Source organism: Bombina bombina, chromosome 7, assembly GCF_027579735.1.
Source record: "Bombina bombina isolate aBomBom1 chromosome 7, aBomBom1.pri, whole genome shotgun sequence".
Classification (NCBI taxonomy): Eukaryota; Metazoa; Chordata; class Amphibia; order Anura; family Bombinatoridae; genus Bombina; species Bombina bombina.
In genome coordinates this window covers 230,558,209-230,577,465 of record NC_069505.1, presented here as the reverse complement: position 1 = coordinate 230,577,465, position 19,257 = coordinate 230,558,209, and the positions used below count along the sequence as shown (strand labels likewise).

At 35.7% G+C, this 19,257-nt stretch overlaps 1 protein-coding gene across 5 annotated transcripts in view; it reads left to right on the top strand.

Moving 5' to 3' along the window:
• Positions 1-520: 520 nt before the first annotated feature.
• ABCC8 (ATP binding cassette subfamily C member 8) overlaps positions 521-19,257 on the top strand; it is a 594,664-nt gene continuing 575,927 nt past the window's right edge. For 4 of the 5 annotated variants that reach the window (XM_053720648.1, XM_053720646.1, XM_053720645.1 and 1 more), the window contains exon 1: positions 522-1,204. In XM_053720648.1, coding sequence (XP_053576623.1) covers positions 1,057-1,204 — 148 coding nt within the window. In that variant the 5' untranslated portion in view covers positions 522-1,056. Of the gene's footprint in view, positions 1,205-19,257 lie in introns of all 5 variants that reach the window. The other variant, XM_053720647.1, reaches the window with a different exon arrangement.

The following is a 19,257-nucleotide window of genomic DNA, read 5'->3' as shown; positions in this document are numbered from 1 at the left end:
ATTGATAGATAGATAGTAGATAGATCATAGACAGATTAAATAAATAGATTGATAGATGATATATAGATAGATAAATAGCTAGATAGACAGGCAGACAGATAGATAGATAGATAGATAGATAGATTGATTGATAGATTATATATATTAGGTAGATAATAAGTTAAATAAATTGACCTTATATCTATTGACAGGCAGTACAAACAGATAGATTAGATAGATAGATAGATAGATAGATGATAGATAGATAGATAGATAGACAGATTAAATACATTAGATATTAGATTGAATAAATTGGCTATGTATTATCTTTCTATCTATCTATCTATCTATCTCTATCTATCTATCTATCTATCTATCTATCTATCTGTGTGTTTTTAGTATTTTCTAATGTATTAAAAACAGTGCCATAAACACATACATTTCAGCAGAATGTGTTTGGATATGTTCCTATAACCCAGGGACAGATGGCAGTAATTCTCTGATTTGCAGCTCATTGCAAACAGTGGGGCTGCAGCTCTGTCTCCAGCTAGCAGGGAGTGCTGCTTTGTATGGAAATAACATAAAGGACAAGGGATGTGGCTCCTTTAAGAGAGGCTCAGTAGCAGAAAGAAAAAAAGGTCGGGAGAATCACAAGCTACAGGCGACAAAGGGCAACAATCTGACTTTAGGGAGGGGACACAATGCCCCCAACCCTCCTGTCACTCCATCACCAGTCCTGACAAATTCTTGCAGGGGAGGGCTATTTCCAGACTGGGATCCTGAGAAGAGTACACACAGCTTAGTCTGGTTCTTCTGTGATGACTCAAGGTGGCTTCCAAGCAAAGAAAACCCATCCAAGCCAAGAGTGTCCCCTGCCCATCACCTCAGCTCTGATGCTGGCAAAAGAAATAGGCACCTCCTGAGCTGCCATGGGGCCAACCCAGCACCCTGCTTCCTGCACCTTCCTCTCTATGTTCCCTAGGTAGAGAGCAATGCCCCTGTGCTGCTGACCCTGCAAGGACACTGTGTCCCCAACCATCCTCCTGTGTGTACGCGTAAACCAGCCCCAGCACCATCATGTCCTTGGCATTCTGTGGCACTGAGAATAATTCTTATGCATACAACGTGGACAAAGGAGTTCTTAACAACGGCTGCTTTGTGGATGCTCTCAATGTTGTGCCGCATGTGTTCCTTTTATTTATAACCTTCCCTATATTATTTATAGGTGAGTAGAAGGGGAGCTTTGCAGGGTGGTTGTGTATGTGGTGCACAGGGCATGGAATGCTATACCTCATGCATACATGTATGTGCATCTGCCTTGTTCATTCATACTGTCTGCATTAGATCTAGTGTTTAGCTTTGTCCTGACTTGTGCTGCATTTATTGTATTACTAAATCAGCTGCTTATAAAGAAAGCCAGGAATAGGTACAAACTGTGTATAACATTAAAGGTCAATCTAAGCAAGCTTTAATTTATATGCACCAGCAGTGTATAGAGTTAAATAGATGTTAATGTGTTCACTCAGAATGCTCCAGTCCAGTTCCTGTATACCCCAGATTTATATTTAAGTAACAACAGCATCCCTCCAATGTCATTGGCAATAATATAACAATATTTTGTTGTCAGTGTTTTAAAATGTTACTATATGAATTTATGACAGTTTAAAGATAAATCCCCATAAATGAAGATTGCTTTATACATTAGAAAGGGTTAATACCCTCTCCAAGCATTGTGTTAACAGCTGTAAAATGTGTAGTGTGCATGTAATACATATATATATATATATATATATATATATATATATATATATATATATATATATATATATATATACACAGTATATATATATATATATATATATATATATATATATATATATATATATATATATATATATATATATATATATATATATAGTGTGTGTGTGTGTGTGTATAGATATATATATATATAGTGTGTGTGTGTGTGTGTATAGATATAAATGTACGTGTGTATATATGTATGTATGTGTGTGTGTATATATATATATATAAATCAGTGGATTATTTAGCTCTGCAGTCTGATCTCTGGCATTACTCCCATATAATTATCTAGGGATTTATTGCTGTGACCTCTGCTTTCCAGACATTATCAATGTACAGTACAAAAAGTGAGCTGTTAATCAGCACATTAATGTATGTTGTGAAATTGTTGGCTCTGCTACAGGAGGGAAGTAGATCTATCTTTAGGCTGCTTATTATATATTTTTAGTAAGTTAATGAATTTTTGGCATCTGTGAAATGAGGAAGCTTATGAGCATTTCAGTTATTAGTACTAATGATCCAAAAATGTCTTCTTGGTTAATATAACAGATTTTTAATCTTAGTAAGAAACAGAATGATAATTTCTAAGAATGAACTATCAGATACCTCTCATGTCACTTATATTCCTTAATTGTCTAATGTCAGCAAAGTATTGGAAAATGAACACAAGCAAGAGAAATGTGAAGGTGACTTATTTGTGACAAATACAATCTACTTTATAGAAAGGTCTTACAGTTAACCAGTAGTGGGCAATAGACTGACCATGAGGTATATGCAGCCCACAGATGTATTTCCTGCTGGCTTAATTCCAAAGCAAGAAATAAGCCCCCCCCCCCCCCCCCCCCCCCCCATAGATCTACAGTTTTATTCCACACTGCCTTTCATTTCCACTCCCCTTAACCCCCTTAAAGAGACAGTAAAAGTCAAAATTAAACTTTCACGATTCAGATAAAGTATGCAATGTTAAACAACTTTCTAATTTACTTCTATTATCTAATTTGCTTTGTTCTTTTGGTAACCTTTGTTGAATAGAATACATAGGTAAGCTCAAAGTTCAGGAGCAGCAATGCACTACTGGGAAATAGCTGCTGATTGGTGGCTGCACATAAATTCCTATTTTCTTTGGTTCACCTTTTCATTAGCTGTTTAGCTAATGCCCAGTAGTGCATTGGTGCTTTTCAATAAAGGATACCAAGAGACTAAAGCAAATGTTATAATATAAGTAAAATTTAAAGTTGTTTAAAACTACATGCCCTGTCTGAATCATGAAAGAAAAAAAAATGTGTTTCATGTCCCTTTAAAGGAAAGAACAACCTGTCTTATTTTACTATAGCAGTTTATTTTTAACACATTGTTTTCTGTTATTGTGGGTTTAACCCCTTATAGAGAGAGACTACCTTTCCAGGTGAGTGTACAGCTGATAATATGAGCATACACACATATGCCATCCTTCATTGGCTATTTCTTCATCTGGAGCAGCAGGGTGTGCACATGGTGCTTTACTTTATTAATATACCCCTTAGAAGGCGTTAAGCACATAGTAACATAAGATCATTTGTTAAAATATACATTTTTCGATTGAAATGGAACAGTTTACTTTTCCGCTAGATTGACCCTCTGAGTAAAAGGGACGACACCCAAATTTGTTCTTTCATGATTTAGAAAGAGCATTTAATTTTAAACAGCTTTCTAATTTACTTCTATTACTTCTATTTTGCTACATTCTCTTGCTATCCTTTGCTGAAAAGCATATCTAGATAGGCTTAGTAGCTGCTGATTGGTGGCTGCACATAGATGCCTCGCGTGATTGACTCTCCCATGTGCATTGGTATTTCTTCAACAAAGGATATCTAAAGAATAATGCAAATGAGATAAAATAAGTAAATTAGAATGTTGTTTAAAATTGTGTTCTCTATCTGAATTATGAAAGAAAATGTTTGAGTTTAGTGTCCCTTTAAATCACTCTTATGAACACTGTATTAAAATAAATGTTGAAAATACTATCCACCACTTTTAATAATCTTTAAAGTTGAATTTCTTAGGCAAAAAGAAATTTTAAAAAAAATGTGTTTGTTTGTTAGAAACTGCAACTTATTTGTAGAAAAGTTTATCTAATGATTTATCTACAACAAATACCCAAATACTCCATACACTTTAATGGGCATCTGCTGTTGAAAATTATTAAAGGGCTTAAATTGACATTAAACAGTTTAGGATAATAATATAATCTATTTAATTATTTAAATACAAAAAAATAATAATATGCAAATATGCAAAATAATTTGCAACATAATTTCATGATATATTTTGTATCCTTTTCATGCAGATAAACTCTGAAAATTGTTGGTTTTCTCAATCCTACTATATTTATTATTATAAAGTATGTGTGGAAACTCGGTTACATAGTTATTTAATAAACCTTTATCCCACACAGCCTCATTTGCACTCTCTGTTTTATTGTCTGTTTTATATCTGGCACTAGTAATTGTCCTTCAGCAGACAAGCTAGATAAGTGGAAACCTAGGTTGCAATATGGAGGTACCAATTATTTGCTATTTCCATCCGTATACCAGTTGAAGGGTTTATGACTTGTGAACAGACTGACTGTGGCTGTGAATATAGCTAGAGGTTTCTGATTAAGCTGTTCATTTAGGTTCTTTATCTTCAACTAATTCAGCTGCCACTAGCAAGGTGAGGAGTGAGTAATCTGTATCACATGCATCTAATAAACAGGTAACACTTATGTTAGATATTCAGCAAAAAAACAATATTCTCATCCAAAGTGTATGGTAAACTTAAAGGGACAGTCAACTCAAAATTGTTATTGTTTTAAAAGATAGATAATCCCTTTATTACCTATTCGCTAGTTTTGCACAGAAAATATGGTTATGTTAATACACTTTTTACCTCTGATTACCTTGTTTCTAAGCATCTTCTGACAGACCCCTGATCACATGACTTTATCTATTGACTTGCATTTAAGCCAATTAGTGCTGTGCTGTTAGAATCCACGGGTGTGAGCACAAAGTTATCTATATGGCTCACATGAACTAGCACTCCCCTGATGTGAAAATCAAATACAAAAGCATGTGATTATGGGGCTGTCTTTAGTGGTTTAGAAACAGGCAGAAATGTTGAGGTTTAAAGGTTATAAATTATATCAATATAATTATGTTGGTTGTGCAACGCTGGGGAATGGGTAGTAAATGTGTTATCTATCTTTTTAAACAATAGTATTTTTTTGTGTTTACCGTCCCTTTAAATATGTTTCTTTCCGTTCATTTCTGTTTCATTTGATTGTGTATGTTAAAATGTACGATCTCTTCTGTTTGCAAAATGTCATTTTCTTGTGCTGAATACAATCTACTATATATTTTTATGTTTGTGCAGACCTACACATAAAGTACTGCTGTGCTAGTTGGCTGCATCGGCCAGTGGTTGAGCATACTGCAGTATTTGTAGTAGTAGTAGTATTTCTTGCTAGTTTTAATATAGGTTTAACTGTGGTTCATGCTTACATAAAGGTTTTACCTACTGTGTCTCTTTAAGAAGCTGTGAATAGGTGTGTTTTAAAGGTAATGTATTATAAGTGGAGATAGAACAGTTTGTTCACAGTAAGATATTTTACCTCCTATATCATTTTTATGGGTATGAAATATGTATATGAATGCACTCCTCCCACATTGTTTAACATCACTGAAGAATTCTTTTAAGGAGGGTAAAGAGGCAATGACAAAATACTGTAATGTGCTGGAGCATTTTATTATTCTTATTTTATTATTATTATTATTATTATTATTATTATAACAGTGTTAATTAAGCACATAGTTAAAGTTAGCCAGTGCTTGAAAGCTATACAGCATAAGTGTATAGCTTTCAAGCCCACTGGCACTTTGCTGGCGTTAAACATATATGTCTGTTCAAGCAATAGTGCAATAGTAACAATTTCTAGCTAGCATATTAGAATATTTTATTTCTCCTTTATGCCCCTTTAAGAAAAATGGATGGTTTAAGTTATGGAAATAAGTTAACCAAATAAGGTTTGTTATCTCAAGAAGAGAGGCACTTGAAAGGTGGTAAGATTTGCTTATTTAAATAATAACTTCTTATAACAAGGATATTAAAAAATGGGTTTCTCCTTAAAGGGGCAGTAAACTTACAAACAGCACATCTGGCAACACTGTCTACTCACAGTGTGCCAGGCCGTGCCATTAAAATGTATGTAGCTCGCCCCCGCTCTGGTCTAGTAGCAGGAGCGAGCTACCTTCATTGTAATGGCGCGACCAGGCACACTGTGACTAGACAGTGTTGCCGGATGCGCTGTGGAAAAACCAGACCCGCTCAGTAGAGCAAAGAGCTGTGTTCTGGTAAAAGGAGCTTTTACATATAATTTTTTTGCAATAATTTAGTGTATAAAGCTGCCGGTAAGCTAATGTTATATAATTCTGCACTATGTAAGTTTACTGCCCTTTTAATGTGGTTCCAAATGGTTTGTTTTAGGTATATTTTTGTATATGAAATACATTTTTGCCTCCTGAAACCACAACTCAATACAGTGGGATGATCTTGTAGGGAGAGAATACCTCATTATGTTACTTGTCTTATAATTTTCACAAATTCCTCCTTATCTTCTTTATTACTGTTTACTTAAAGGGACATTATATACCAATTTTTATATAACTGCATGTAATAGACACTACTATAAAGAATAATATGCACAGTTACTGATATAAAAATCCAGTATAAAACCGTTTAAAAACTTACTTAGAATCTCCCAGTTTAGCACTGTTTAAAAGGTTACTGGAACACCCACTGCAAATGGGAAATAGCAGATACTCCCCCTCCACCATTCTTTACATATGAAAAGACCCTTTACACAAACAGGAGCAAGCTGGAATAGGTATATGTTGGTATTCTCTTAAAACTTTGGGGCTTGGTTAGTAGTCTGAAAATCAGAGCAATGTTATTTAAAAATAAGCAAAACTATCCATTTTAAAAAAACTAAAAAAAAACTGTATAAGTTATATACATGGATAGTCTACAAAACATTTATGCAAAGAAAAATCTAATGTATAATGTCCCTTTAAAGACCAGCACTTAGAGAACAATGGAGAATCATAGTATACCCCCCCCCCCAAAAAAAAAAAAAACACACAGACACACACACTGGGAGAATTGCATTATCTAAACCTTTTTGTTTACAAGTTTTTTGTTTGTTTTTTTGTAACCAGAACTTAAGTATACAAATGTGGAGTATGGGTGGAGTTACACTAGGCAAAATCAGCTGTTTCAAATGTTTTTGCATTATTGATAACATATACATGTGTATATATTTTTAAATTATTTTAGTATTTTCCATTTAATTGATATCTTATTCTAATCCAGTGTGCACTGATATTTTTATTCAAAATTTTGTTTGCAATAGGAGGAGGTTACCAGTTAAGGTTATTGCAATAGGAGGAGGTTACCAGTTAGAGTTATTGCAATAGGAGGAGGTTACCAGTTAGAGTTATAGCAATAGGAGGAGGTTTAGAGTTAGGGTTATTGCAATAGGAGGAGGTTACCAGTTAGGGTAAGGGTTATTGCAATAGGAGGAGGTTACCAGTTAGGGTTATTGCAATAGGAGGAGGTTACCAGTTAGATTTATTGCAATAGGAGGGGGTTACCGGTTAGAGTTATTGCAATAGGAGGAGGTTACCAGTTAGGGTTATTGCAATAGGAGGAGGTTACCAGTTAGAGTTATTGCAATAGGAGGAGGTTACCAGTTAGGGTTATTGCAATAGGAGGAGGTTACCAGTTAGAGTTATTGCAATAGGAAGAGGTTACCAGTTAGAGTTATTGCAATAGGAGGAGTTTACCGGTTAGAGTTATTGCAATAGGAGGAGGTTACCAGTTAGGGTTATTGCAATAGGAGGAGGTTACCGGTTAGAGTTATTGCAATAGGAGGGGGTTACCAGTTAGATTGCAATAGGAGGAGGTTACCAGTTAGATTTATTGCAGTAGGAAGAGCTTACCAGTTAGAGTTATTGCAATAGGAGGAGGTTACTGGTTAGAGTTATTGCAATAGAAGGAGGTTACCAGTTAGAGTTATTGCAATAGAAGGAGGTTACCAGTTAGAGTTATTGCAATAGGAGGAGGTTACCGGTTTGAGTTATTGCAATAGGAGGAGGTTACCAGTTCGGGTTATTGGCTAGTAGCACTGGGATCTCTATGACGTACTTACAGTGCTTATTATGACTTGGGTCAGAAGTTCCTTCCAGGGTTATTATAGTAACCAGCCATATATAATAATTAAAGGGACACAAAATCCAAATTTGTTCATTGATGATTCAGATAGAGCAGACACATTTTATTTGTTCTCTTGCTATCTTTATTTGAAAAGCAGGAATGTAAACTTATGAGCTACATTTAACCAACAATCAGCAGGCACTACCCTGGTGCTGAACCAAAAATGGGCCGGCTACTCTGCTTACATTTCTGTTTTTTTTTCAAATAAAGATAGCAAGAGAACAAAGAACAAATGATAATAGGAGTAAATTAGAAAGTTGCTTAAATTTGCTGCTCTATCTGAATCATGAAAGAAAAAATGTGGATTCTGTGTCCCTTTAATAAACCACTATTAATTGTAATTCACAAAATAGCGCGCTGTCACTACATAATAGTGATCTCATAATAGAGGTGCACAAATGGTGCACTTAAAACAGTTGCATTTTTTTCTGAACAACGGTTCCGTTTTTGCAGTTTAGAACATATGAAGTACGGGGTTTTTTTTAGAGTTAAAGATATATTGCAGGTATTGATTAAACGTAGATGTACTTGTTATATAGATTCTATATTATTATTAATAAATTTAAAATCAATACCTGTTGTGGAGTCTTAATTGGAGCAAGACAACTAGATAGACTAATTATAAAGTAGAAATACAATTTAGTACATAGCAATAAGCTCCACAAATGTAGAATAAGCGTAAACTCTGTAAAACATGAGATTGGCTAAATCAAGACTATAAGTTAAAAAGTTCAAACACATTAATTCATTCTTAACCTTTATTAAATCAACTAGGAACAACCATGCATACAATAACAGTCAGAGTAAGCTTGATTAAACTAAGCCCTTACAATCCGAGGGCTAAATTACATTTAACAATTAATAGCTAAGACTGACAGCTGTAGAATATATTATAATATAGTTATTTAGATCATATTTTAACCAGGGTAAGCAATTAAAAGAACAACTAGGAGAGACAAAGCTACTCCTGTCGGACCCCTGACGCGCGTTTCACAAAGAACGCTTTCTCAGAGGGGGTCTGACTGCAGGCTGTTAGATAATATCACTGATGTTTATTAGAGTATACTCACACTCTTAACCACCTGGGTTTAAGTGTTTTTAACATATCCTAGCCATTGTTAATGTATGCATGGTTGTTCTTAGTTGATTTAATAAAGGTTAAGAATGAATGAATGTGTTGGAACTTTTTAACTTATAGTCTTGATTTAGCCAATCTCATGTTTTGCAGTTTAGTTTAGACTTAGGACCTTATTTTCTGAAGCTCTGTGGGCTTGTGAGATTTACTAATAAATCTGTTAGAATTCTCTAAAGGCAGTTTTTAGCTTGTTATCTGTGTCTAACAAAGGGCTTGTCCCTGTTTTTAAATATATGAAGGCGATGCATTAAAATAGGATTCATCAAAAAAAATATTTATAAAATTGTATGAAACGAATAAATGACATTGAAATAAAGCACTTAGTAAAAAATGTTTAATCACATTAACAATCCTAACAAAACTGTTCTTCAAAAATTGTATTTTACAGAAAATGTATTGAAATTACACAGGAAAAATTTTTTTTAAGACACAGCAGAAATTGTAATAAAAGTGAACTGTGCAGGCAAAAAAGCTGTAAAATTATAATTTCTAATATGAAATTCAAATCTTATTATCTCTTTATTGCAAAATGTTTCCCCTTTGTTATTGAGCAGAACAGGGGCTTCCATAAAAGTAGTTGAAATTTTTCCACCAGGTCCGGCGTATGTTCTAAACATTTTCTCCTGCAGATCTCTGTTTTTTTGCGAACTGAAAGGCAGTGAGATTGTGTCAAAATGCTCAAAACACTTGTTACACTTATAGAAAAACACATACATATGAACATAGGGGTGATTGTAAAATACAGTATGTTGAAAGCTGAGTGATCTGATTTGTATTGTTTACAGTGATTCATTTTGAAAGTGTGCCCCTGCTCGCTGTTAACTTCACTCTCCCCATCAATGTTTTCCTTCTCAGAATACTCCATTACTTTGGGCTAGATTTATAAATTTGCAACCAAACAGGGTTCATGTATTGTAAACCTGTCCGCATTTCATCGCAAATTGTGGGGAGCATTTGCTTTTCCATATTTACCATTGCATGAGTGAACTCTCCATTGATTAAGAGGAGGCCTTGCTAGTCAATCCCAGTTGAATACATTTCGTCTTTCAACTCTTAAAGTGATGGTAAACTTTACATGTTTTAAAATCAGGTTCGGAATCTAAGCAATATTTTACGACTTAAATTAATCACTTATGATAAACTTACTTTTTATTCTAGCCGTGCCATTTTAATACTCCGTGCTCCGGCTGCCCACTTCAAAATTTTTTTGATGACCTAACGGTTGGAACTGTTCTCCATTCGACACTCTAGCAACAAAATTAGTCACGTATAGCTAGAATACCGATTGGAGAATAGTTCAAACTGTTAGCTCACATAAATAAAGGTTCTGAAGACCTATTTGAAGTTGGCACCCCATGTTTGTAAAAACGGAATAAAAATATACCATTCGTTTGTGCTGACTTGTGCCGCAAAAACGAATGTTTGTGCCAGTTTGGTTTAGGAGATATTGTGCATTTTTTTTTATGAAACCCTGCACATTTTGCACCCCATGTTATTCAATTTTAAAAACAAATATACCATTTGTTTGTACTGCATTTGTGGTGATTTGTGCCGCAAGCATGAACATTTGTGCCGGTTTGGTTTAGGAGATATTGCGCATTATATTTACTGAAACTCTGCCCACTTTGCACCCCATGTTATTCAATTTTAAAAACAAATATACCATTTGTTTGTGCTGCGTTTGTGCTGATTTGTGCTGCAAAAACAAATGTTTGTGCCGGTTTGGTTTAGGAGATATTGCACATTATATTTGCTGAAACTCTGCCCACTTTGCACCCCATGTTAATTAATTTTGAAAACAAATATACCATTTGTTTGTGCTGTGTTTGTGCTTATTTGTGCTGCAAAAACAAATGTTTGTGCCGGTTTGGTTTCGGAGATATTGCGCATTATATTTGCTTAAACTCCACCCACTTTGCACCCCATGTTTTTCAATTTTAAAAACAAATATACCATTCATTTGTGCTGCGTTTGTGCCACAAAAAGAAATGTTTGGTGGATTTGGTTTTGAAGATACTGCATATTATATGTTATCAATCCCCACTGACTTTTCACTTTATGTTATTAAATGTTACATACAACTATATTTATTTGTTCCCTGTTTATGCCGGTTTGGTGGATATCGCACATAATATTTTAGTTAATCTGTGTAGTTTTGCCTACTGAGACATTACACATATGTTATGACATGTATCCTCAGTCTGCACCAAGTAATAAATTGTAAATAAAAATACACTATTGTGCTGGATGGAGACAATTTGTGGATGTTTTTTAGGGGAAATATAGAAAACCAGTGATTAACACTGCACCAGAAAGATTAATGTAAGGGGGTTAACATTGCACTTGAGTGGTTTATGTGGCATTAGTAGTGCCATATTTCAAATGAAGCAGAGCAGGCATGTGCCTACAGGCGCCCTGCAAAGAGGGACACTGTGCCCATGCCTACTGTGCCTAATTGCTGGTTTTCTGTCAACTAATTTGACAGAACACCAGCAACAAGGAGGATGCGCTGCACTCTATACAGAACTCTATTCAGAGTGCACCTCCTTCTTTTCCATGACCGCCGGCTTCTGTGAGGGCAGAGAGGGACCTCGGTGTAAGCTGCCCATTGAAACGCCTGTCCAGCACAGGCAGCCGTTTCATTGGGCAGCCTATGCTGGGGTTCTTCCCTGCCCCCATGGAAGCCGCCGGTCACAGAAAACAAGGACGATGTGCTCTGTTTAGTGTGCTCTGTGCCTACGGGCACCCAAAATGTAAATCCGACCCTGGGCATTAAGGGATTAACATGGTAACATACCCGTTTATATGGCATACATGGGGTTATTGAAGCAAAATGGATGTGAAGGAGCCCAACCCATAGCTTAAGTAATGTAACTGCAAAGTGAATAAGTAGAAACTCAATACTTAATTGAAAAAGGAAGTTTTCAATTAAATTGCAATATAGCCCTCTTCAAACCCCATTAGGCCTAATAAACCTCCTTTAGCCAATTTAACCTCTTTGTTGCCATGTTAATTGCCTGTAATGTGATGTTAACCACAGACAGCCCAATATTAACTTGCTTAGAGTTAACAAGCGCTTAAAAGCACTCCAGCAAGTTTTCTTATATAAGTCACTTCTTTTTTAGTCACTTGTTTTTAAAACATTTAGGGGGAGTTTACATTCCTGGCGACGGAAAAAAAAAACCTGTGTCGCCAGTTTTCTATGCAGCGCAGCAGTGTAGTTACGCAGTGCAACAGTCTAGTTTTGTTCGTTTTTGCAGCATAAAAAAGCACAAACGCAGCACAAACAAATGGTATATTTGTTTTTAAAATTAATTAACATGGGGTGCAAAGTGGGCGTATTTTCAGCAAATATAATGCGCAATATCTCCGAAACCAAACCAGCACAAACGTTCATTTTTGCAGCACAAATCAGCACAAACACAGCACAAACGAATGGTATATCTTTATTCAGTTTTTACAAACATGGGGTGCCAACTTCACATAGGCGTTCTGAAGTGGGTGGCCGGATCATGGGGTATTAGAAAGGCACGGCTAGATTAAAAAGTTACAGTGCATTTTTATTAGAAGTGATCAATTAAAGTCCATCTAAAATATTGCTTAGATTTCGGACCTGATTTTATAATGTGTAACGTTTACCATCACTTTAAAGGGATACTGAACCCAATTTTTTTCTTTCATGATTCAAATAGAGCATGCAATTTTAAGCATCTTTCTAATTTAATCCTATTATAATTTTCTCTTTGTTCTTTTGTAATATTTATTTGAAAAGCAGGAATGTAAAGCTTAGGATAAAGATATTAAGAGAACAAATAAAGATTGATGTTAGGAGTAAATGAGAAAGTTTCTTAAAATTGCTGCTCTATCTGAATCATGAAAGAAAAAAACTGGGTTGAGTGTCCCTTTAAGTTGGCAGAGAGGGTTTACAAAGCAGGGGTATAAATAGCTGTTGCAGGTTCAAATTAAGGAGGCTGCAACCAATCGGTACGCATCTGTCAGGCTGCAGTTATATCACTTATCATTTGGTGTAAGTGGATTTGTGGAATTTTGCACCTATGGCAAAAAAAAACTTAGATAGTGAAATATACAAGCTGATAATAGCAACTATAATGCAGAATGGCTAAAAGAACTAAAAGCAGTCAGTGCAATATTCTTTTAATGCAAACTATAAAAAATGAAAAGAAAGTTGATGAAGATTATACAACTAAACTATAATTACAATGATTAACATAAGTAAGGACTGTGGAAAAACATCATAAATCCCTTCCAACAAACATCAACCTGCAGTGTATTTAGCAGTAATGTGAAGGGAACAAACTTTATAAAGAGATAAGACGTCAAAATCAAAGTTTTGTGTATCAAATGGAGCAAGTGACTTAAAAAAAATCAATGTATTACAAATATCTGTGAATTAAAGAGAAAGAATATCTCTGGGTAGTACAGCGCAGCAAAATACAGAGTAAAAAAACACAATGATATGTGAGTTCTATAGCATATATATTCATATATGTAGATAGGTGAAAGGATGTCTCCTTACCGGATGTTACCCCAATCGTATGAGGTAAGGTATGATCATATAGGAAGTGTCTTTGTCTTGTCTCTAGTGACCACTGGTCCAGGTGTCACAGATGTATAGGTCCAAGCTGGGGGAGTGTGTTTCCCTCTCAGGGTCCGTCTCTATAGTTGTATATATGGTCTTTGCCCGATAGAAACTTTTCTGATAGTTGGAGTCTCAGTGATTCGTGGGAGTATTGTACTTCGATTAGGATCTCTCAGGCTCTCATATTCTCAGTTGGATATAGGAAAAAAGGAAAGCAAGAATACTTAGCGTAATACTGTAGAACAAGGGTAATTTATTTATACAATCTGGTAGGAAATACACTCACATGTTAAGACCTCAATCCATAATGAGGTAAGATTTTAGCATGTCAGAAATGTATGTACACTTATTCAATAGGTCCCCCAATAGGTGTAGTAAATGAACGTTGAGATATGTATAATGGTTATAAACACAGTAGATCCTGAAGGCAAATTTCTTATCCTGCTATTTAAATGTCCAGGTAATAGGTATGTTTCTCTACGATTTAGATTTTCCTTTACAATGTTCACTTAAGGTCTTGTTAGGACTGTTAGGTGTTATATGCCCTATATGTTAAATATCAGAGTGGGCTATAACAAACACTCATTCAAGTTGTGCATCAGAAATGCAACCTTATGCAGCAAACAGGAAAAACAGATTAGCGTGGTGTTGTTTAGTCCAATCGCTAGTTTGGTCAAAGCGCCATTCAAATGTAAGTGGCAGTATAGCATAAGAGTGGTAACTGTGCTGTGGTATGAACGAAGGGGGATTCTTAGGCGTCAGTACCCTGTGTTCGTTAAGGTAAATACTCACAGACCGTCATTCCAAAGTGAGCATAGGAATTGCGGTGTTCGTGTAAGAAGAGGAAGGAAATGTAGCATAGCGGTATCAAATTCAAACGAAAGCCGGTCACAACAGAGTATGTGAGAAGACTGCACTGTCACACTTTGTAGGTATCACCTTACGCATTTCGAAGTATTTACTTCTTCATCAGAGGTAGTTACAAATATCTGTTTAAATAAATAAATATAATTATATGCATAAATATATACCTGCTTTTTAGGAATCCTTTTGTTTAGAGTTAGCTCCTTTTTACTAGAGCATACTTAGATAGGCCGCTCTGGTATGTGCCCATGCTGAGCACTATATTGCAACAGTGTTTGCAAACAGACATTGTAACAATGGTATACATATAATATTCATGACATGTGCTAGAGAGCATGCCTCGATCTGCTGTCATAGACAGGAGAGTTGTCAAACAGCTATAGTTCTATTATATTATTATGATATAATTGTAAATGTGCTTTCGGTACAGTATTTTGCTTACTGCTCAGAGGCCTCTGCAGAGTGAAAAACCCATTAGATGTGAGCTTCTCTCTACGCTCTAGCTGGGGGCTATATGGGATATAAGTGCAGCCTTAATAGTTGTGTATATTGGCATTTTTTCTACATAAATAATGTGCTGTCATCACTATAAAATACCCACTTACTGAATAAATGAATGGAAAATGACTGATTCATAGAAAGAATCTGATGATAATTACAAATTGTTTTTAGTCAGTCATCATCACACAGTGGTTTAAAGACCTTTATAGTGGGAAATAAAATGCGCTAATTCAAGATTTTAATTTAGAACCAGCAACCCTGCAACTTCATGTGTATAACACCCCTCTCATACACACACAGAGAGGTATTAAACACATAATTAAAGTACCATTCAGGAGCAGCAGAAAACTGCTGGTTCACAAGCTGAAACAGCTGGTGACCTAATCAGCAGTAGAAGTCACATGCCCCAGCTGTTTGCTGCCTGGAAACCCTTTGGGGATTAAACACATAGGGTTGCATAAGAGCTAGTCATTTTCCAGCTATAATGTTTCTTTAAGTGTTTACATAAGTAGCCCAATGTCCAGCTTATTATTTTTTTATACTCTGAGAATCTCTCTGTAGCATTTCCCTTGTCACTCAGAAGGTAGTTTTGTTTCTTTTTTCTACTGTAATTGACATATTTTAATATCATACACTGTAAAAGTTCATTTTTTTCATAAATCTAGCTAGTGTATTCCCATGATATGATGCTGTTATACCCTTGTTATTATGAATGTCTTTAAGGATGCTGTTTGGGGGGATTCATTTATTATTGTTGGTGTGGAGGAGCGCAAAAAAAACTTTAATGAAATTTATGGATAATAGTTATGTTTAAAGGGACATATACTGTAGCTGCAATAAGAAAATGATGTAGAGTAGTCGTTCCCAAACCTTTTATGGTCACCGCCCCTTTAGTTCCACAAACACACAAATATTCTCATCTATATATTTATATAATTTTATTTCCTTTTTTGCCTAAATATGTTAAAGGGACACTGAACCCAATTTTTTTCTTTCGTGATTCAGATAAGAGAATGAAATTTTATGCAACTTTCTAATTTACTCCTGTTATCAAATTTTCTTTATTCTCTTGGTATCTTTATTTGAAATGCAAGAATGTAAGTTTAGATGCTGGCCCATTTTTCGTGAACAACCTGGGTTGTCCTTGCTGATTGGTGGATAAATTCATCCACCAATAAAAAAAGTGCTGTCCAGACATCTCAACCAAAAAAAGCTTAAATGCCATTTTTTTCAAATAAGGATTGCAAGAGAACGAAGAAAAATTGATATTAGGATTAAATTAGAAAGTTGCTTAAAATTGCATGCTCTATCGAATCACGAAAGAAACATTTTTGGTTCAGTGTCCCTTTAGGTAAAAAGTGTTTATGTTGCAATTGAAATTGGTACTACAGTATTGGTTTTGTATTGTCACTGGCTAAAAGCACATTTGCCTCTGTGTTACTGGTGGAGAGGGACGCTTCTCTGGAAGAAGAACAAGACAAATACTGGTTTACATGATTAACAACAATGCCTTATTTTAAATTAAACAATGAAGCATAAACGGGCAAAAATAAAATTCCTCAAATGTGTCAGAGCCTTATAGTATTGCACTATTGCTGACATATATCTTTATTATTTTTCTTTAAAAATCCCCTCAGGATTTTGATCAACCCCCCATGTGTTTAAATCCTGCAAATGGGTTAAACACATAGTTAAAGTTTTCTCCAGAGCGCCAATTCACTACTGGGAGATAGCTGACATATGTGGTGAGCCAATGAAAAGAGGCATTTATTTGTAGTCACCAATCCGCACCCAGCTCCCAGAAGTACTGCTCCTGAGCCTACCTAGGTATGCTTTTCAACAAAGGTTACCAAGAGAATGACGTTATATTTATAATAAAAGTAAACTGAATATGTTCTTTATAATGCATGCTTTATCTGAATCACAAAGTTTAAGTTTGACTATCACGTCCCTTTAAGCCTGGGTCATTTTATCTTGTTATGCAGCTGATATAGCTCTACTTTAAATCTGCTGTTTTATAATGATATCCGGTGTTAGCGGCGTCTATATTTTATCTATTGAGCTAATTTATTATTGATTCCTGCAGTGTGCCTGGCCCTGATATCCTTGCTGTGTCTTACAAGCAATTTATTACCATTCCCTATAATAATAATCCCTATAATAATAATCTATAATATTACACTTTATGTAAAGGACTAACTTCAGATTGTTACTATAGTAATTATTTTATTTGTTCCTTATTGTCCTCAGCAGAGGAGATACATGAAACCTAGAGTACAACATGATGGTACCTATAAATTTATAGAGATTATGGGCTCAATAATTTAAAAAGTATAGAAAATAAGTTATTTAAAGACCACATGTAATAAATCTATCATCATTAAACTACAAGTGAAGGGCGGAGCTACTCGGAGTGACGTCACATCCGGTTTAGCGGGCCAGGATCACAGAGACCCGTACCGGTGTTCTATCGAGAACTCCGATACATCGAAAACTCAAATCTAACGTCACTTCCGGTGAATCTATACATCTGATTGGTCCGTATCCAGTGAGTGACAGGACTCATAACCAATCAGATGGGCACTGTAATTGCCTATCTACACTATCTATTTTGCCTTCACCTGGGGGGTTCACAGGGGGGCGAAGCCCCCCTTCTAAACCCAAGGTTTACTTGGGGTGTATGCCAGAGGATCGGCGGTGCGCCCCCCCAGACAGAGGCAAAACAGATATTAACATAGAAGATTTATCGGAAGTGACGTCAGATTAGAGTTTTCGAGGAATTGGAGTTCTTGACAGAACATTGGTGCTGTTTTTGTTTCCACCACGGAATCGCCGTACTCTCCTTTCACAAGTGTGCCTACACCAGACCTTCAAGAAACTGATAAGTATACACAGCTCTATAGTATACTTTGGAATGATGTTTCCAGTTTGGATTATTTAAATACATTTTCTATTACAAGCGAACACAGGAGCTTTGGGGATTTAAAACTGAACACTACAGGACTTGTTGATTTATTTTATCTGTGGCAGTTAATACTGTTCACACTTTTATTGTTTTTTGTGCTTTTAATAATAATAATAAAATAAATTTTTAAACTTTCGCTTACAGTACGCTACCAATCAGGTGTTTTGGTTTACTTTTTTACAACCATTGTCAGCTTCTTTCTGCTGAACATTAGAGTACTGAATCCTTACTGAGTATATAAATATACCATAACACACCTCATATAAACGAGGATTAACGTGAGGCATTGACCGGTTTCACCTTTAACACAATGGGGATATAAATCCCATGCAATCATATAAAATACCTCATATATTTGAGGGTAAACCAGGTGAGCATAATCACCCACATTATTCTGATACTCATTGGTTATGAGATTACACTATGATTTTTTTCTCTCTTTTTGTTTTGCTTCTTTTTTCTTTAAACTTTTTGGCTATCAGTGATTAAACTTGAGAGCACTGTCTGATATCTACACATTTCATTAAACGACAAGCCTGTGGTTTAAAATTAAATTTTCAAATTGTTTATCCTAATAAAAAAACAATAGTCATCTGCCCTTCTGAAAAGCTGTAGTTTGGCCGTTTACGCATCAAAGCTAATCAGAAACCGCTTCCTTTTTAGGCATTTCGCCCAATAATTCCTCATGCAAAAAGGGCGTTTTTGCTAATGATTATGCAGCTAAGATGGGCAAAGCAATCACATCTACGTGACATATTGTGCAGTTCCTCTGCCATCTGATTGACAGCTTCCAGTATGCACGCTGCTAAGGCGGGAAAGTGATGATCCATATACTTGTGGGAGGGAATAGAGGTGATAGTCAGCGCCCCTTAGTGACTAGCATTGAAAGATAACGAGCCCTTCGTACAACCCTTCTTGCTGCCTGCTCATTTACAGTAACACTCTGCCTGGAACTATATGAGCAGGGGTCAAGTCGCATGGGAACGGAGTTCCTGCACTATTTTTACAGGAGGAACTAAGTTCCCTCTGGACAGAGAACAGAAATGCTTTAGTAAACACTGCTGCTGCTGGTGGGAGGAGCTGGAGCACAGTCTGGTTAGAGGGATAGTGAGATCTTCTAGT